The sequence below is a fragment of the Mixophyes fleayi genome, chromosome 1, assembly GCF_038048845.1.
Source record: "Mixophyes fleayi isolate aMixFle1 chromosome 1, aMixFle1.hap1, whole genome shotgun sequence".
NCBI lineage: Eukaryota > Metazoa > Chordata > Amphibia > Anura > Limnodynastidae > Mixophyes > Mixophyes fleayi.
In genome coordinates this window covers 196,454,917-196,471,043 of record NC_134402.1, presented here as the reverse complement: position 1 = coordinate 196,471,043, position 16,127 = coordinate 196,454,917, and the positions used below count along the sequence as shown (strand labels likewise).

At 42.5% G+C, this 16,127-nt stretch overlaps 1 protein-coding gene and 1 pseudogene across 1 annotated transcript in view; both read right to left on the bottom strand.

Annotated features, from left to right (window-relative positions):
* Positions 1-9,221, bottom strand: part of UPF1 (UPF1 RNA helicase and ATPase) — an 80,209-nt gene extending 70,988 nt beyond the window's left edge. The window contains exon 1 of the mRNA XM_075204730.1: positions 8,868-9,221. Coding sequence (XP_075060831.1) covers positions 8,868-9,038 — 171 coding nt within the window. The 5' untranslated portion in view covers positions 9,039-9,221. The remainder of the gene's footprint in view (positions 1-8,867) is intronic.
* A 4,899-nt stretch (positions 9,222-14,120) lies between these two features.
* LOC142143225 (uncharacterized) lies at positions 14,121-15,313 on the bottom strand (annotated as a pseudogene).
* Between the last annotated feature and the right edge of the window lie 814 nt (positions 15,314-16,127).

The window sequence follows — 16,127 nt, the reverse complement described above, 5'->3', positions numbered from 1 at the left end:
TTCCTCTGCTGAACCACTCTGTCAGTCTCTACATTGTTTGCCTGTTTTTTGTTTGTTTGTTTTTTTTAAATCAAACCCAATATAAATATACTTCTAACCTACAAGGATCAACAAAACTGCACAAACATAGATCTCCTCACTTGTCTCAAAATATCTCCCAACTCAAAAACTCCGTTCTGCATGCTCTGAAAACCCACTTCTTCAGGCAAGATTGTAATATTCCTCAACCACCCTATTAACCTCACTAGGCTACCCTAGAACCACATTTTACATAATTCACTCAAGACAACAATCCTCCAACCACCTGAACATTGCTGTGTGACTGGATCATATAGCATACACTTTCATTTCTACCTTTGCAGGACCAAAATGCAATATGTACACTTAACTTCACGTATCTAACTCCCATTGTCCCATTAGATTGTAAGCTTGCAGCAAGTCCTTCTTACTTCTTTGTCTGTATTATCAAGTGTAGCTTATTACTGTGTTTATCCCCATTTGTAAAGCTACAGTACTTGCTGGCGCTATATAAATATTGATGATGCCGATTACGACACCAGCTGTAATATTTTATTTGAAAGCACTGAATCTCAAAATTAGGTGTTTTTTTATGCCATTACTTTAAGCAAACAAAAAAAAACTGAAGTATGCGGTTTGTATACTTATTTAATACAAACATTAATATTTTGTTTTTGAACAACCTTTTGCAGCAAAAACAATTTTAAGTCTTTTAGACCAAGTATGTCAGTCAGATGATGCTTGTGCAGCACAATTTTCCAATAATGCCACAGACCCTTAATAGGATTAAGATAATTACATCGACTGCACCATTGTACAAAATCCACCTCTTGGTTCATGAGCCATTCCAATATCCGTTTAGCTTTATGATTGGGACCACTGTACTTTTGATAGATGAACTTTCGCCCAAACTTCTATTTTTTTTTTATATCAGACTGAAACAGGTTCCCTTGATTTATTTGACTATATCTGCACAATCCATAGGTTAGATAAAGCAGCCAAAATTGGGGTTGATGTTAAATTTGATCACATATCATTTTGAGCCTTTGGTTGTACAGCTCAATCTGGTCTCCTGTTACCACAAAACCTTTACCCACATCAAAGCTAGGTCACTCATGCATCTTGACAAACTCCAAACAAGCATTTACATGGTTTAATTCTGAGCAAGAGTTTTTGTGCCATCCTCCGACAAAAGGTTAGTGGTACGCAGAGGTCAACGTATGACTGGTGCATATTTACTCCAGTCTCTGATATTGAGCTCTGTATCTCATTCAAAGTGATTGTCGGCCTCTGTGGCTTCTCTAACAAGTCTCTGTTATTTGCCAAAAGTTTTGAGGGGCAACCTTTTTTTGCTAGCATTTGGGTAGTTTGATGTAGCTTCCACTTTCTTTTAACTAAACCAACAATGCCCACTGCTACAGCTAAGCATTTCCTAATTTATGCTCTTTTTATTACTTTATATTTAAGTTCTTTGGGACGCTCTTTGGTCTTCATTTTCACATCCCGAGAAATGATTCCTTATGTGGAGTTTATCCAGGAAATGTGGCAATTCCTTTAATGGTTGACTGGTGAATGGCAACTGCGAGGAAATTGGGAACCTTCTTCATCAATGTAAACTTAGAGTTTCCGCAACACATCTCACACTTCGTACAGTACAATAAATAATTTAGAATTCTTTGAAATAAAAATATCAAAGAACATTTCGATGTTTTGCAAAACATTGTAAAAGAAAATACATAAACATTGTATAACTAGGAAGCCATGGGAAAATGGTAAGTTTAAAATCTGACTTGTAATGGCATAAACCCAAATGTATAAAAACACAAGCGATGGAGGACATAGAATCTTGTTTTTTAGAGCAGCAATATAATAACTAAGCCCTGTGCTACTTTCTGACAGTAAAGATAAAGTACTTCTCAAAGTCAGCATCGTGCATCTTTGTACACGAGACATTAAGTGCAAAAGAAAAAATAAATAAATACAAAAATGCCCTCTGGAACACAGCGATATAGTGACAGTGATGGAAAACAGGTGACCCTTATTCCTGAAAAATATATTAAACACGCCTTTAGTGGATCCTGAAAAATGTGTATTTACCTACACTGCATATTAAAACAGGACTGATAACAATTGTAAAAAGAAATTGAAAAAACGCCTGCATTTATGCATTAGAAATCTAAATTTCCAATACTAGTTTGTGCAAAACTGAAAGAAAGAAATAAGATCAGTAATGGATGAAAAATTCAGGAACTGTTAAATCCAGTGAAAAAAAACAGCCTGGCTGTCATTGAAAAATATCTGTTCTTGTTTTCTTGTAAATCAAGAAGTAGAATCGCAAAATAGAGAGTGATCTAATGAATTCATAAAAAGCTATGGGAAGTAACACGTCTTTAAAACTTCACTTTATGGACTCCCCACCTATACTTCCCAGAAAATCTTGGCGTTGTCAGTGATGAGCATGGCTAGCGTTTCCATCGCCAGATTTGTACAATGTAAAGGAGGTACCAAGGCAAATGAAGTTCCAGTATGCTGGCTGACTATTGCTGGACCATGAAGAGAGATGTCCCAAAGGCAAAATATGCCCGAAAATCATCTCCAACTTTTTAGGCCAGCCAGAATGAGTTGTATATTTATCATTTAGATGTAAGGGGTAATTTTATAAAACTTTAATGTATAATCACAAAAAAAATAAATCTGCCTGATGGAAAAAATCTGAATGCATACTCGAATACAGCAAGAAAAATGCATTTAGATTCATTTTATTTAGGTCTTGTGAAAGAAAAAGTTTATTTTTGTAGACTAGTGTAATTTAAGTTTTGGCGAGTTTCGAAAACACACACAGAATGCATACCTGTCGCAGCAACACTAAAACACTGTGGAGGTCGTAAGGAACAAAACTTAGACAATTCAACTCTGAAAAATGTTCTTTGAAAGCAAGATAAAGCGCTTTCAAGTTTACTAGAAGTAGCCTTTTCTGTTTGCAAATTATTTTTTCTCTTGGAACTTTTAAGGAAAAACTGTTTCCAGGGCACATCTGAGAATGTTCATCTTCATAACACTGCTGTATCTGATGAACGATTTGTACAGGAAGGGCTTTCACACTATATTTTCCAAATTCTGCCAGTATGCCATGGGTTTCTGTGTTTTCTTCATTGTTTTACAATGTATTCTGTGACATTAAATTATTTTGCAGTCTGCTTAATTGTCCAGCTGTTTGGAGAAAGTTAATATTTGTATTACTTCTTGTTGTAGCGCCCCTTCACACTTTTGCCTTAATTCATATATCAGACTCTGTAAATCATCTCAACCTGAACATTTGCTTACTTTCTAGGATGATTCTAGTGATGTGCTAGTAAGAGACAATATTTGAGTAAGCTTGCCTTGAATGGCTGTACTTGCCTGTTCATTCTTTTAGCATATGCCTCCAGGTGTCTTCTCTTTACCACATGCAATTTCACTGGTGTACAACCAAACTTTGTAATACTTTCATTCAGCTCATCTATTCTGCAGGTTCAGTTAAACTCTTCAGCGAGGATTCAACTTCTTCTGTGGGCATATGTCTGTCTGTTTGTCCTTTACTGTGCGACAGTTGAATTCTGCATTTTGGGCAAAGTTTCTGTCCTCACTTAATAACATGAAGTTGACACTCATCATGTTCTTTGGCCCACTTCAGTGAACAACTCAATCTTTATCTGGCTCCTTTTTTTGTGACAAGGATTACAGCATGTTTTCTTAAATTCTTCATAGTTTAACAGCAGTACCCTTTCTTGATGGTAGCAGGCTGATGTTCCAGAATCACTGGTATAATTTGAAACTTCAGTTCTCAGAATTAAAAGTTCTTTTTCACCATCTGTAAAGTGGTCCCAGCTATGTATTCCAGTTCTTTGAGTAGTTATGGCAGTTAGTATTTAAAACACTACCAAATGTGCACATTGGAAGAGCATCTGCCATGATTGATTATCTTTCTGTCTGGCTCCCTTTCTCTGGAAAGTTTCAGTTTTGAAAGGGAATTCCCTTCCCATCAGTTTCTGTAGAGGGGGGTTATCCCATTGCCTCAATTTTGATCACTATTGGAGTACGGTTTTTAACCTAGCATGGTTTCTTGTGTAAATTATGTATGCAGTATGCCCCGTAATCATGTCAACTTCATTATTCTTTTTCTCCACTATGAAACAGAGTACCAATGCTGATTTTTTTGTGTTACTAATGTATGCCTTTGCTAATTCTGTTCCATAATCTTGCATTTTTGCTGTAACATAAAGCAGATAAAGTAATTTGGTTTGGATTCGGGGGGTGGGGGTTCTTAGGGGTCCAAAGTTTGTGGCAATTCCTTAATAAACCCATGATGCTTCAAAAAAACTGGAATAAATAAGCCACAATTAGGAAATAGTTTGAAATACATTGAAAAAAAATCCATATTTCAGAAATTAATGGTTAGATAGTTGAGATATTTGGCAGAAATCTTTTTGGGATATCCTCTCTTACCAGAAAAAAAAAAATCATAAAAATAAATCTGAGATGGGTGGTGGACATTTTATTATTTGGGAGTAATCTGATGACCCAGCTGCAGCTACGATAATTAGATAAAACAATTTTAAAATCTGACCAAATTATTCCTCTGATAATACACAGCAAATGGTAATTAGGCTAGGTATACACTATAGGAAAAATAAACAATTACTGATTTACAAACGACAGGAAACAAAATCCTGATCAGGGTCATGCCACATCAAATAAACACAATTTTAGAAAAAAAATTCTACCTTACATTCTCCAATTTCAATTAATTTGGTATAATATATGCTATTATTTATAAGGCGCCACAGATTCCGTAGCGCAGGATACAGAAGCAAGTAATAAATAGATGAGGTAATACATGTCAGCAGCACAGATGTGTGAGTAATGCTATGGGGACTCACAGAGTGCAGCAAAAGACATGACGAGATGTACGAGTGACAGGAGACAGACGTGGGACAACAGGACACTGCACGTGAGGGACTATGTTCTAAAGGGAGGGGTGGTGAGAGACAGTAGGACCAACTGGGAGAAAAAATTTAGATGACAGATGAGGAAGAAGAGAAGATTGATATAATTGTTAGAAGGTGGTAGGATAGGCAAGCTTGAAAAGATGAGTCTTGAGTGAGCGTTTGAAGGACTGAAGGTTGGGGGGAGAGTCGAGTCAGACGAGGTAGGGAGTTCCAAAGATTAGGGCATGGGTGTAAAGAAATCCCCCAAATCTTAGGCTGATATGTACACTGGTTTTGAAGTTATACACCTTTAAAGTTGCCCTTTTTTTTTTTTTTTTAAATTGCATTCATAGCTCACCTGATTGAGCTAAACAGTTGGGTGAGGTCTCATTTTTAACCTCTTTTTATGGGCTTCTATGTGATATATCTCACAGCATCATGTTTCAATAAAATTAAACTTGTAAAATGTTCTACATTTTGATTCTCAAAAAGCCATATTTTAAAATTTTAGCAAATATCTCAAAAATTATTCACTAAATAAATAACCAACGTTTTGTTTTTGGATCATCTGCTACAAGAGCTTTTACTTTTGACTGTTTGTTAAAATAATGAAAATTGGAACTATCTAGGCGTGTTCATTACAGCAGTTACATAGTTATATGCCTTTAAATGCAACCTTAACGGCATACAACTTCAGAACCGGTGCACAGCCTAACATTTGGGGATTTTCTTTACATCCACGACAGCATTTGTTATACCAGATTTCATTACAAGCTGAAACGGTCAGTTTGAAATCCTGTGTTGATTTGATACGGAATGAATGACCCATCAGAGGGCAGATTCATGTGTACACGATTACCTTCAGATATGTGCTCTTCATCAGTCATAACTGTCCACTAGTTTTCAGAACATTGCTTAAGGATCCACCTACATTTCAAGGGACGTGTGCCAATCCACCCCCCCCCCCCCAATCTGTCGTTCCAAATCTGCAGAGTGCATACACACTGCAGAATTGGAACAGCATTGTTCCATCGTTAGACAAGCTTTTGAAGTCACTTTGAAAATCTTGATCAATTTTGTGTGCTTTGGAAGGATGATAGTTCACACTATTGCAATATTGGGCCAATTAGTTGTTTATCGTCTAATTGGCCCAATAATCGGCTGAAAACACGGTAGTGTGTACTTAGCCTTAGACTAGAGCAATATGTGATATAAGTGAACTTGATACAATCTCAAGCTAAAATTAACTTGTAACATTGATGAACCACAAAAGTAGCTAAAGTTAACAACAACACTTGCAACTAACAACAAATTCAGTGAGCAATCTGGCACATTCAGGTCAAAAATATATAAGTGATGGAACAAATTCTCTTTAGAGAAGGAGTGCCAAATGATATACCTGAAAATAGAAATCTAATCAATTAACATATCAGAGGGCAGATTAAATTAGAAATGTTAAATTGTCTAGTGTGAACTCATTGCCCCCACTACAGAGTTTTCTTTTTCTACTTGAACAGAACAGTTTTGATCAGTCTGTTCTGATCAGTCTGTTCTGTATTAGATGGTAAAAAAAAACAAAAAAAAAACCATACCATGGAGTTGGTATAGGAACAAGAGGAAATCAAATGTAGTTGTGTGCTGAGGGAAGGACTTTAGTTCTCTCTCATTTACAGGTAAATTTATATTATTAAACATTGCCCTTGAATCCCCCGATTTCCCCCCATGTCTCAACTTTCTCTATAACACTTTACTTGTTAAATGGTACGTGCACTTTACAAAAAGAAAAGAAGATTTCAATTTCAAAAACATTTCTGGTAAATTCCCTCTTTTCAAGGCCCCTCCCAAGATCCCCCATCAGGTATTTAGCAGCTTCGCAAAATTTGCATACAGCCAGGATATCTACCTATCACTTTTACCATTTCTCATCTCTCTTGACTGGTGCTCCACCAAACAGCTGCTAACTTCTATTTAGAATCTCTGCGTCAGATCTCACCTGCTACATAGAAAGCCAAGCAGCACAGAAGGTGATCAGCAAACGTCTCAGTTATAAGCGACTGCCAAGATCCTTTTAAATACAGCAAATGCTACCTACCATCTCCGCTTACCAGCTAGTGACTCCAATTCTGACCCTAACCGTTTGGCAGATTGTTGTTACTCATTGCCAAGGGAATGGGTGCAGCTTATACACTAAATTAATATTGCAGATTTTTTTCTTCTAGCCAGGAGCTGGTTGTATTACACCTATGTTTTGCAATAATTTTAAAAGTGTGACATCAATAACATATTAAAAACAAATATTGCATTACAGCAGTGTAAAAACTACTCAGATAAGACAAAGTAAAGTTAAACATTATTGGGCTTAAACACATGTATATCCTAAGAAATATTCAGTAAAACTAAGTTTGCAATAAAAAAAAAAAATTGGGACTCTCTTTAAGGTCAACATTCTTTTATATATGTTTTTAAAGATGGTCATCCCAACCAATCCCATTTCATCGGTGGAAAAAAAATGCATAATGGCACAATACTTACAAGACAAAACGTGCAAAATTGAATGTATGTTTTTGTTCTCAAGACACATATACAATTAAAATCAACAAAACCAGTACAGGTCGGCAGGGTTTTGTTTATGTAATAAAAAAACCCACACAATTTCACAACCACATTTATACCTAGCAAAAAAATATACATTGGGAGATTACCAATCAAAAAGCCAGAAACCAGAAAACCCCTTCTTCCTTGTTTACATTTATCAAGGGTTATCTTATAAACTATGTTTTTTAGTAGAATGACAATGTCAACTAGCAATAGCAACATTTAAAAATATGGTTAATGAAAAGGAACAAGATAAGGTCCAGTACACATCTCACAGAGCGCCTACTGTACATATAAAGTTTGCCAGTTTTTTTTCCTCGCAATGTATCCTTTTATAGCAATTAAAAGGTCAGTGTTTGTATCTGAACACTTTCTTTTTAATGGATTCACTAAGGGCACATCTTAAAAAGATACACAGAAGTTTCATGGAAATTTTAAGAACTGTATATCTAATATAAATTACATAAGAACCACAATGTTTTACCACCAAAAATTAACATGACAACTTTATGACATCAGACCAATAAAATCACAGCTATAGTTTATATTAAAATTCACATAACATACAAAATGTCAGGAACCAAAACACTACATAAGCTCCATTAAATGTGAATTAATGCTTTAACCAATAGCAGTATGCCAATGTTTACACTGTTTAGAATTTTATGGTGCACACAATACAACAAATGCAATAATTAACTTGCCCCTAAACTGGAACTTTTTGTTCACAGATACTGTCATGTCAAACCAATGCTTCACTAATCAATTTAATATTTGCCGTGAATGATAGGATCTCTGCTATTGAAGCCTACCATAATATAAATGTGTTGCTGGGCAATTTGAAAAGTAAGCTAACAAAGTATATACAGCTGTCACACATACAGTGGGCTCTGCCAGGCAAACACACAATCATCAATGATCAGAAATGGTTTAGAGCAGCAATCTCATAACTTTGTGGTACCTTATACACCAGTCATGAGCTTCTATTACTTCAGCAAAATATCACAAAATCACTCACATTTGTAATTAAAACGTAGCTAATGTGTTCAGACTTTTAAAAAAAATAGCTGCGTTTCCTGCAACATCCAGACTGGTATTGTGATAAATGTGTCGTGAAACACCGCCTGGTGATCACTGCCAGTCTACAAGTTGGACGCATGTGGGAAACAGGCGATTAGTACTGTGCCCCATGTGCTCCTATGGGCACCGGAGAGTGCAGTCTCCTCACATGAGCGCGCAGGTGACACGCCAGGCTGTTATCCCTCTCCCGGAAGCACTTGGGCCTACCTGTCCGTCAAGCTGGCTCTGGGTCTGCCCTTGAGTCTGGGTCTGACTGGGTAGAGTGAAGTCGGTGAACTCGAACTCAGAGCCCTGAGTGTCGGCTCCGAGCAGCTCGGCCTCCTCCGTGTCCAGGAAGGTGAGTGTCTGCGAGCTGGGCCCGTACGCCTCCACACTCATGATGCACCGGGTTAGAAGCTACTTCGTTAATATCAAGAGCTGATCTTCAAGCGGCAAAAACAACAGTAACGTCTCCGCTGTAACCGTTCACACTCGACCGTCACCAAGCGCGGGTAGAGCGACCAACCGCTTCGGCTCGAACACCCACCGTCGCAAATGACGTTACACGCTGCCGCGCAGCAAGGATACACGCTTGCGCGGAAATGTGACGTAACCACGCAGGGCACCTTAACTCGCAGATCTGTATAGCTCACCTCCTCCTCGTTGCTTCTGGAAACAGGAGCCTATTGGAAAGTTCTTACGGAGTGCGGGTCTGTAGCTCCAGAAATGTCGAGAACCAAGCTTGTTGCGATAAGGTTTTAAAAACAAAAAAACAAAAACCGACTTGGATGGATTACTAAAATGACAGTTTATGAGATGGAATGACCCCTAGAGGTGACGTATGTGACACGCCGGCGTCTAGCAGGCTAGGTTGATTGGGGAGGAACGTAGTTAGAGTGACAGGAGGAGCGAGCTGTGCAACCTTATCTCCGTGTCAGCTACACAATCATCCCGTCTCGCTGACCGCGTGATGTGGGCAGTCAGTGTCCCGCCAGCTGTTGTGGATTTACCTGTCCTAGCAAGTCAGAGGCTCTCAGTCTGCCGGTACGTGTAGGTCGGCACCAGCTGGGAGTCATAGACTGCCCGCCCATCTCACTTATGCACACAGGTTGTTACTATATCTAAAAATAAGATGATGTAATAAAGTACGTTAAGCACACAATCCGCTCCCTCCATTAATTTTAGTGTGTGTGTGTGTGTGTGTGTGTGTGTGTGTGTGTGTATGTGTGTGTGTGTATATATATATATATATATATATATATATATATATATATATATATATATATATATATATCCTGCTTTGCAGGACCTATACTGTATATTTCCCTTGTAAATTACCATCTGTCTGTTAAATCGGCTACAGTTTTGAAAATGAGTGTGGAAGATTTTTTTCCCCTGGTCTTTATTTTAATTCTACAATTGAATATTATCAACATTTAGGCACAGATCAATTGTAGTAACTCTTCTTAAAGTTCTCTGCAGAACCAAGGCACTGCAGTGGAAATAGACAAACTACCCTTCATTCTGAATACAATTGCTGTGTAATCTGGTTTGTTGTGAAATTACATGGTAATATACCAGTGTTGGCTAACCTTTGACACTACAGGTTTTTTTTTTATTGAAAAAGTAGCTTTATTTTGTATAAAGTACAAAAAACACAGTTCATACGTTTCATTCAAGTGTACACAGTACACCGTAAGACATGATCATGCATACGTTTTAGTACAATACAGGGCATAAAGTACAAGACATGACATCCTACACTATATACATCAAGTACTGCACTAACCATTCAAACTTTAAAGCGTATCACAGTGCAATAAAATACCATTAGATGTGAGGGGGAGGTAGGTGAGAGGGGTAGGGTGATGGAGTCACGAGCAAAAAGTTTTTATTGAGAACAGACACAAAGGGAACGGTGCATAAATAGACATGACATTCAATAATACTTCATGCTGTGAAGGGGAATGGGTTGGAGGGAGGTGAGCACAAACCAAAGTTTTTTATTGGAAATAGACACAATGGTAAGAAGGTGAAGAGGAGACAACAATCAATCAATTACAATCAATCGTCGTCTTCATCTTCCTCAGGACTGTCAAGGGTGTTAAAGTCTCTTAACAGGCTATGGATAAGCCTGCGACAGTCCTGGATGGTCATCTTCTCCCGCTTCAAGATGAGGCGGTTTCTGGCAAGCCAAATAGCGTCCTTAAAACAGTTCATTAGGCGCCAGGCCTCCTGGATTGCCTCAACGGTGTGAGTCCCAGGAAATAATCCATAAAATACCGAATGGTATGAAAGGCAAGTCCTGGGCACACTGTCCTTAAGTTCATGTTCCAGGGCATCCAACAATGCCTGTGCAGTGGGACAGTCCCAAAAGATATGCTGAGCAGTCTCCCTCTTGGTAATACAAAAGGGGCAGTGAACATATCTGCACAGGTTCCGGGAGTGCATGAATGTCCTGAGAGGCAAACCCCCCTGAATGGCCATCCATGCAATGTCTTTATGTCCATTAGTCAGTCTCTTAGAGGCCACATTCTCCTAAACATGTTTGGCCGTGGCCACAAGGAGCCCTGGAACAGACTCCATAATGTCCTTAGCTCTGATGAGCTTGTGGATAGTTTTAGGTTTCCACAAGTCTGGTTTAAGTCCCTCCAGATGGTGCTCCCTCACAAATTGTCCAACATCCAGGTAAAGCCAAGGTGTAGTCCAGTTGTAAGGGAAGGAGCTGTCCCACTTGTCCCAACCAAGTTTCCTCCAAAGAGGAAGAAGGAAAAAGCGGGACATGGACTTCCCAGCAGAGCAAACGTTCTTTTCAAGGAGTGTCCTGCGGATACAGTTGCAAACAAAGAAGGCCCGCAGCATGGTGGGGATACCAGGGATCCCTTTCCCACCTTTGTGGGGCTCCTTGTACATAACTGACCGCTTTACTCTGTCCATTTTGGAGCCCCAGATGAAGTGAAAGACTGTCCTCGTGATGGTCTTACAGACGGCAGCAAGAGGTGGCCAAGCTTGGGCCGTGTACTGAAGAACGGGAAGAATCTCGTTGCGCAGCACCAGTGCTTTCCCTTCGATGGTAAGGAGTCTGAGGCTCCACAGTCCAATCTTTTGCCTGACTGTCGCCAGTCTCTCTTCCCAGCACTTCAGGGCCGCCTCCTCTCCACCAAACCAAACTCCTAGGATTTTGATGAAGTCCGGCTTGATTGTGAAGGGGAATGCAGCAGGGGATGACAGGTGCCACTGACCAAACAGCATTGCCTCTGACTTCCCGCAGTTGACCTTTGCCCCTGAAGCTTGGCCGAAGTTGTTGCAGGTCTGGACGAGTGCTGCCACCGAACGCTGATCAGCGCAGAAGACAATGACATCGTCCATGTAGAGCGAACACTTGGCCTCTAGTCGGTCTGGACCCGGTGCAGTGATCCCTCTGATCTCTGGGTTTCGCCTGATGGACATCGCAAAGAGCTCTATACAACAAACAAAAAGGAGAGGTGAAAGAGGGCAGCCTTGTCTGACCCCAGACAGTACAGAGAAGAGGTCAGTCTTCCAGCCGTTCACCAACACCGAGCTGTAAATATCAAGGTACATCAGGTTAACATAAGAACAAAACATATCACTCAATCCAAACCTGCACAGAACCTTACGCATAAAACCATGAGAGACACGATCAAAGGCCTTCTCCTGATCAAGACTGACCAGGGCCACATGTGCATGGCGGTCTTTGATATAATGAACCGTGTCCCTCAGCAGCGCAAGGCTATCTGCAATCCTTCTCCCAGGAATGCCACAAGTCTGATCAGGATGAACAATTCGCCCAATGACAACCTTTAGCCTGTTGGCTAGTACCTTGGCCAAAATCTTGTAGTCCACGTTCAGGAGGGAGATGGGCCTCCAATTTTTGAGGTCACATCTCTCCCTTGCGCTTATACAAAATCGTGATCAAGCCCTCTCTCAGAGTAGGAGGCATCTTGCCCTCCACCACCATCTCCTCATACAGCTCTAGCAGGTCCGGGCCAATGAGGTCCCACAGCACTACATAGAGCTCGGCTGGGAGGCCATCACTGCCCGGGGTCCTGCCCGGCCTAAAGGATTTAGCGGCAGAGTGCAGCTCCCCCAAGGTGAGGGGGGCATCCATGGCTGCCCTACCTGTAGGATCAATAGGGTTAGTGATACCTGACAGGAAAGATTCAGCCGCGTCGTCATCTGTAGTCTTAGGGAAGTAGAGTTTGCCGGAGTAGTCTGTGACGACTCCCATGACGCCCTCCTTCCCCCTCCTGGGGGTGCCAGACTCGTCCCCCAGTTCAGTCAGGGGCATGTGGCCGGAGTGGAGTTTTCTGAAAAAGAAAGAATTACATTTCTCACCCTTCTCCAGATTCTCCACCTTGGAACGGAAGATGATGCGTCTGGACTCCTCCTCGAAGTGCCTTTTCAGGCCCCCCTTGGCCTCAGCCAGATCATCCTTCACATCCCAGCCGCAGAGTTGGAGATCCAGCAGGGACTGCAGCTGAAGCCTCCTGAAGTTTCTCTTCCTCTCACACGCTTGTTGACGGCCTTTAGCCTGAAAGAAACTGCGAAACTTGCCCTTGACATACTCCCACCAGTTAGACATACAGTCAAAATAAAATTTGTCATTTTTCCACATTACATAGGCATCCCTCAGCTCAACCATCACCTCTTCCTTTCCCAGCAGAGCGCAGTTCAACTTCCAAGAGCCAGGGCCGGGAGGAAACCCGTGACCCAGAACACCTTCAAAGAGAATGGCCCTATGATCAGAGAAAAAGCAGGGAACCATGACATGCCTGTTTTGTCTTACCGCTCTCGATGTAAACACAAAGTCAATCCGGGAACGCACTGAGCCATCGGGGCGACTCCAAGTATAATTCACAGAGCCGGCCCCCATGGATCCCACTGCATCCCGCAAGGATGCTTCGGCTACCATCTCCTGCAACAACCTGGAAGAAACATCAAGTTTAGCATTAGTACAGGAACTCCTACCATCTTCCTCTATAGGACAGTTAAAGTCCCCAGCCATCACTACCGCCCTGGTGGTTGCGAGCTGGGCCCGCAGGGTCTGGAAAAGCTCCAAACGCTCATTCTTACCCGGGGATGCATACACACAGATAAGCCTGATAGGCTCACCCGCCCAGGAGCCATCTACGATAAGCAATCTGCCGCAGACAAACTCCTGAACGGAATCTAGTGTGAAGAGGCTTCCCCTGATAAGAATGGCGACCCCTGCAGACTTACAGTCACTCCCCCAAGACCGATAGGAGGGCCCGTGAGACCACTGCCTCCCCAGATGCCTGTAGGAACTAGAGAAAGGGAGAGAACATTCCTGCAACATGTAAACATCGCATTTCTGACTGTCAAGAAAGGTACACACAGACTGACGTCTAATCTTATCCTTCACACTCCTCACATTAATGGTAAAAAGAGAAAAGTTAGCCATTAGTTGGGAGAAAAAAGAGAGTTAGCACAGTCAATACATCAGTTACCCTCCTCGTCCGGAGGGACTTGGTCCGGTCTGCCCGTGTCCCCTTCGGGTGGGAGCAGACCTTTCTCCTCTAGCTGGTCGAATAGGCAGATGTGGGGTAGTTGCAGGAATTCTCCCTCCTCCTGCTCGGAATCTAGCAACTCATCCACCATCTCTACCAGGACCCCCTCCGACGGGAGAGGGTCCTCTTCGAGCTCGATTGCCTTTTTCTTGGAAGGGTCAGAGTCGCCAGCTGGGCTGTCTAGCTCTTTCTGCTTCCTCCTTTGTTTGTTCTCATCACCTGCAGACACGAGGGGGGAGGGGGGGGGAAATCCTCCAGGGAAAGGGAGGGAGCTGCAGTAGCAGTGGAGGGGGTTAGTGCTACTACAGGGGGGGGGGGTGTTGTGACAGCGGGGAGAGAGGGGGGTGTTGTCACAACAGGGGTGGGAGATATCTTACCAGCTCTTGGCTGCGGTGTGGGCTTCTGTTGCTTCCTCTGGGCTGGCTTGGGCTGCAGGGCAGGGGTAGGTCCACTTTCCGGCAGTCCAATCCCGGCAGCTGTAGCGTAGGTTCTGGCCCTGTGGGGGCAGTCCCTGTAGATGTGGCTGGCCAGGCCACAGAGGTTGCAGGACAATTTTCATGGGCAATCCTTGGTCTCGTGCCCCGCCACCTTGCAGTTCCTGCAGGCTGAGACTTTGCAGCTTCTCGCCATGTGGTCAGCTTCACCGCATTTCCTGCAGTTCCTCGGCTGATCGGCATAGTGAAGAAGGCCGGCAGAGCCGCCCAGGGCAAAGCTTGATGGCAGGTGTTGGAGTCCGTCAGTTGCCGTGTTGTCTTTCCTCAGTCTGATAATGATGGACCACTTGCCTGTCCAGAAGCCGTTGACATCCAGGATCTTGGAGGGGTCCTTGACCACGGAGCAGAAGCGGCTCAGGAAGGTAGCGATGTCCTTACCAGGGGTGGGAGGATATCTCATGGAGACCGTGACTCTTCTCTCCTCTCTCTGGATGGGGCAGTTCCCCACGAAGCGGGAGAAGGGAGACTCCGGTCTCGCAGTCTTCACTGCCTCCCAGTACCTCTTACAGATGGCAATGGAGGCGAAGGTGATGTACCAGATCCCTTTCAGGTAATTCTGCACGCTGAGGGTTTCAGCCTTGGAGAAGCCCTGATCGAGGATCATCTTCTTACCGAAAGTCTCAGCCGTCATGTCTGGGACCCTTCCTTCCACTTCCTTTAACTTCAGGACCACGGTCTGCCTCATCCAGGGTTCCAGAGTGGGGGTCTTCTGGGGGGTGTCCTGGCTGGGCTGGCCTTGTCCAGCAGTAGCAGGGGCAGTGGAGGCAGAGGTTCCGGCCACGGGGAGAGGCTTCGGGGCGGTGGTCTTTCCTCTCTTCTTCCCAGGGGCAGGGGTGGAGGCAGGAGCTGCAGTAGCTGAGGCCATCGTCCTGGCTCTTCCTGGGGCAGAGAGGCTGGTCTTCCGGGGTGGAGGGAGCAGTGCAGATATCCTCCCGCTGGGTAGAGAGGAGCAGGGGCACTTTGACACTACAGGTGTTGTAGTTTCACAACACCTGTAGTTTCACAAGTCCCAGCATACCCTTCCAGCAATAAGCTGCTATATATTGGTAAAGCATGCTGGGACTTCTAGTTTCACAACACCTGGAGTGTCACAAGTTAGCCAACACTGTAATATACTATGGTAAACATTTACCATTGATTTATGGGTTAATCCACTTACCCAAAAAGTTAGCTGCAAGAAAGCTCGATCAGCCATATGCCCTGGAATGGCAACAGGGGTGCCTTACATGTCACATGAGTAGCAACTTTGATGAGGTAGGGATTTAGTCTAATGCATTTTTGTTCACAAATTTATACAAGTACAGCTTTAGTACTGGATCAGTTTTATCTCTTTACTTTTTTATTTTTCAACTTAATCCCCATGGCTGTGTGTGTATGTATGTTAGGGAATTTAGACTGTAAGCCCCAATGGGGCAGGGACTGTTGTGAATGAGTTCTCTGTACAG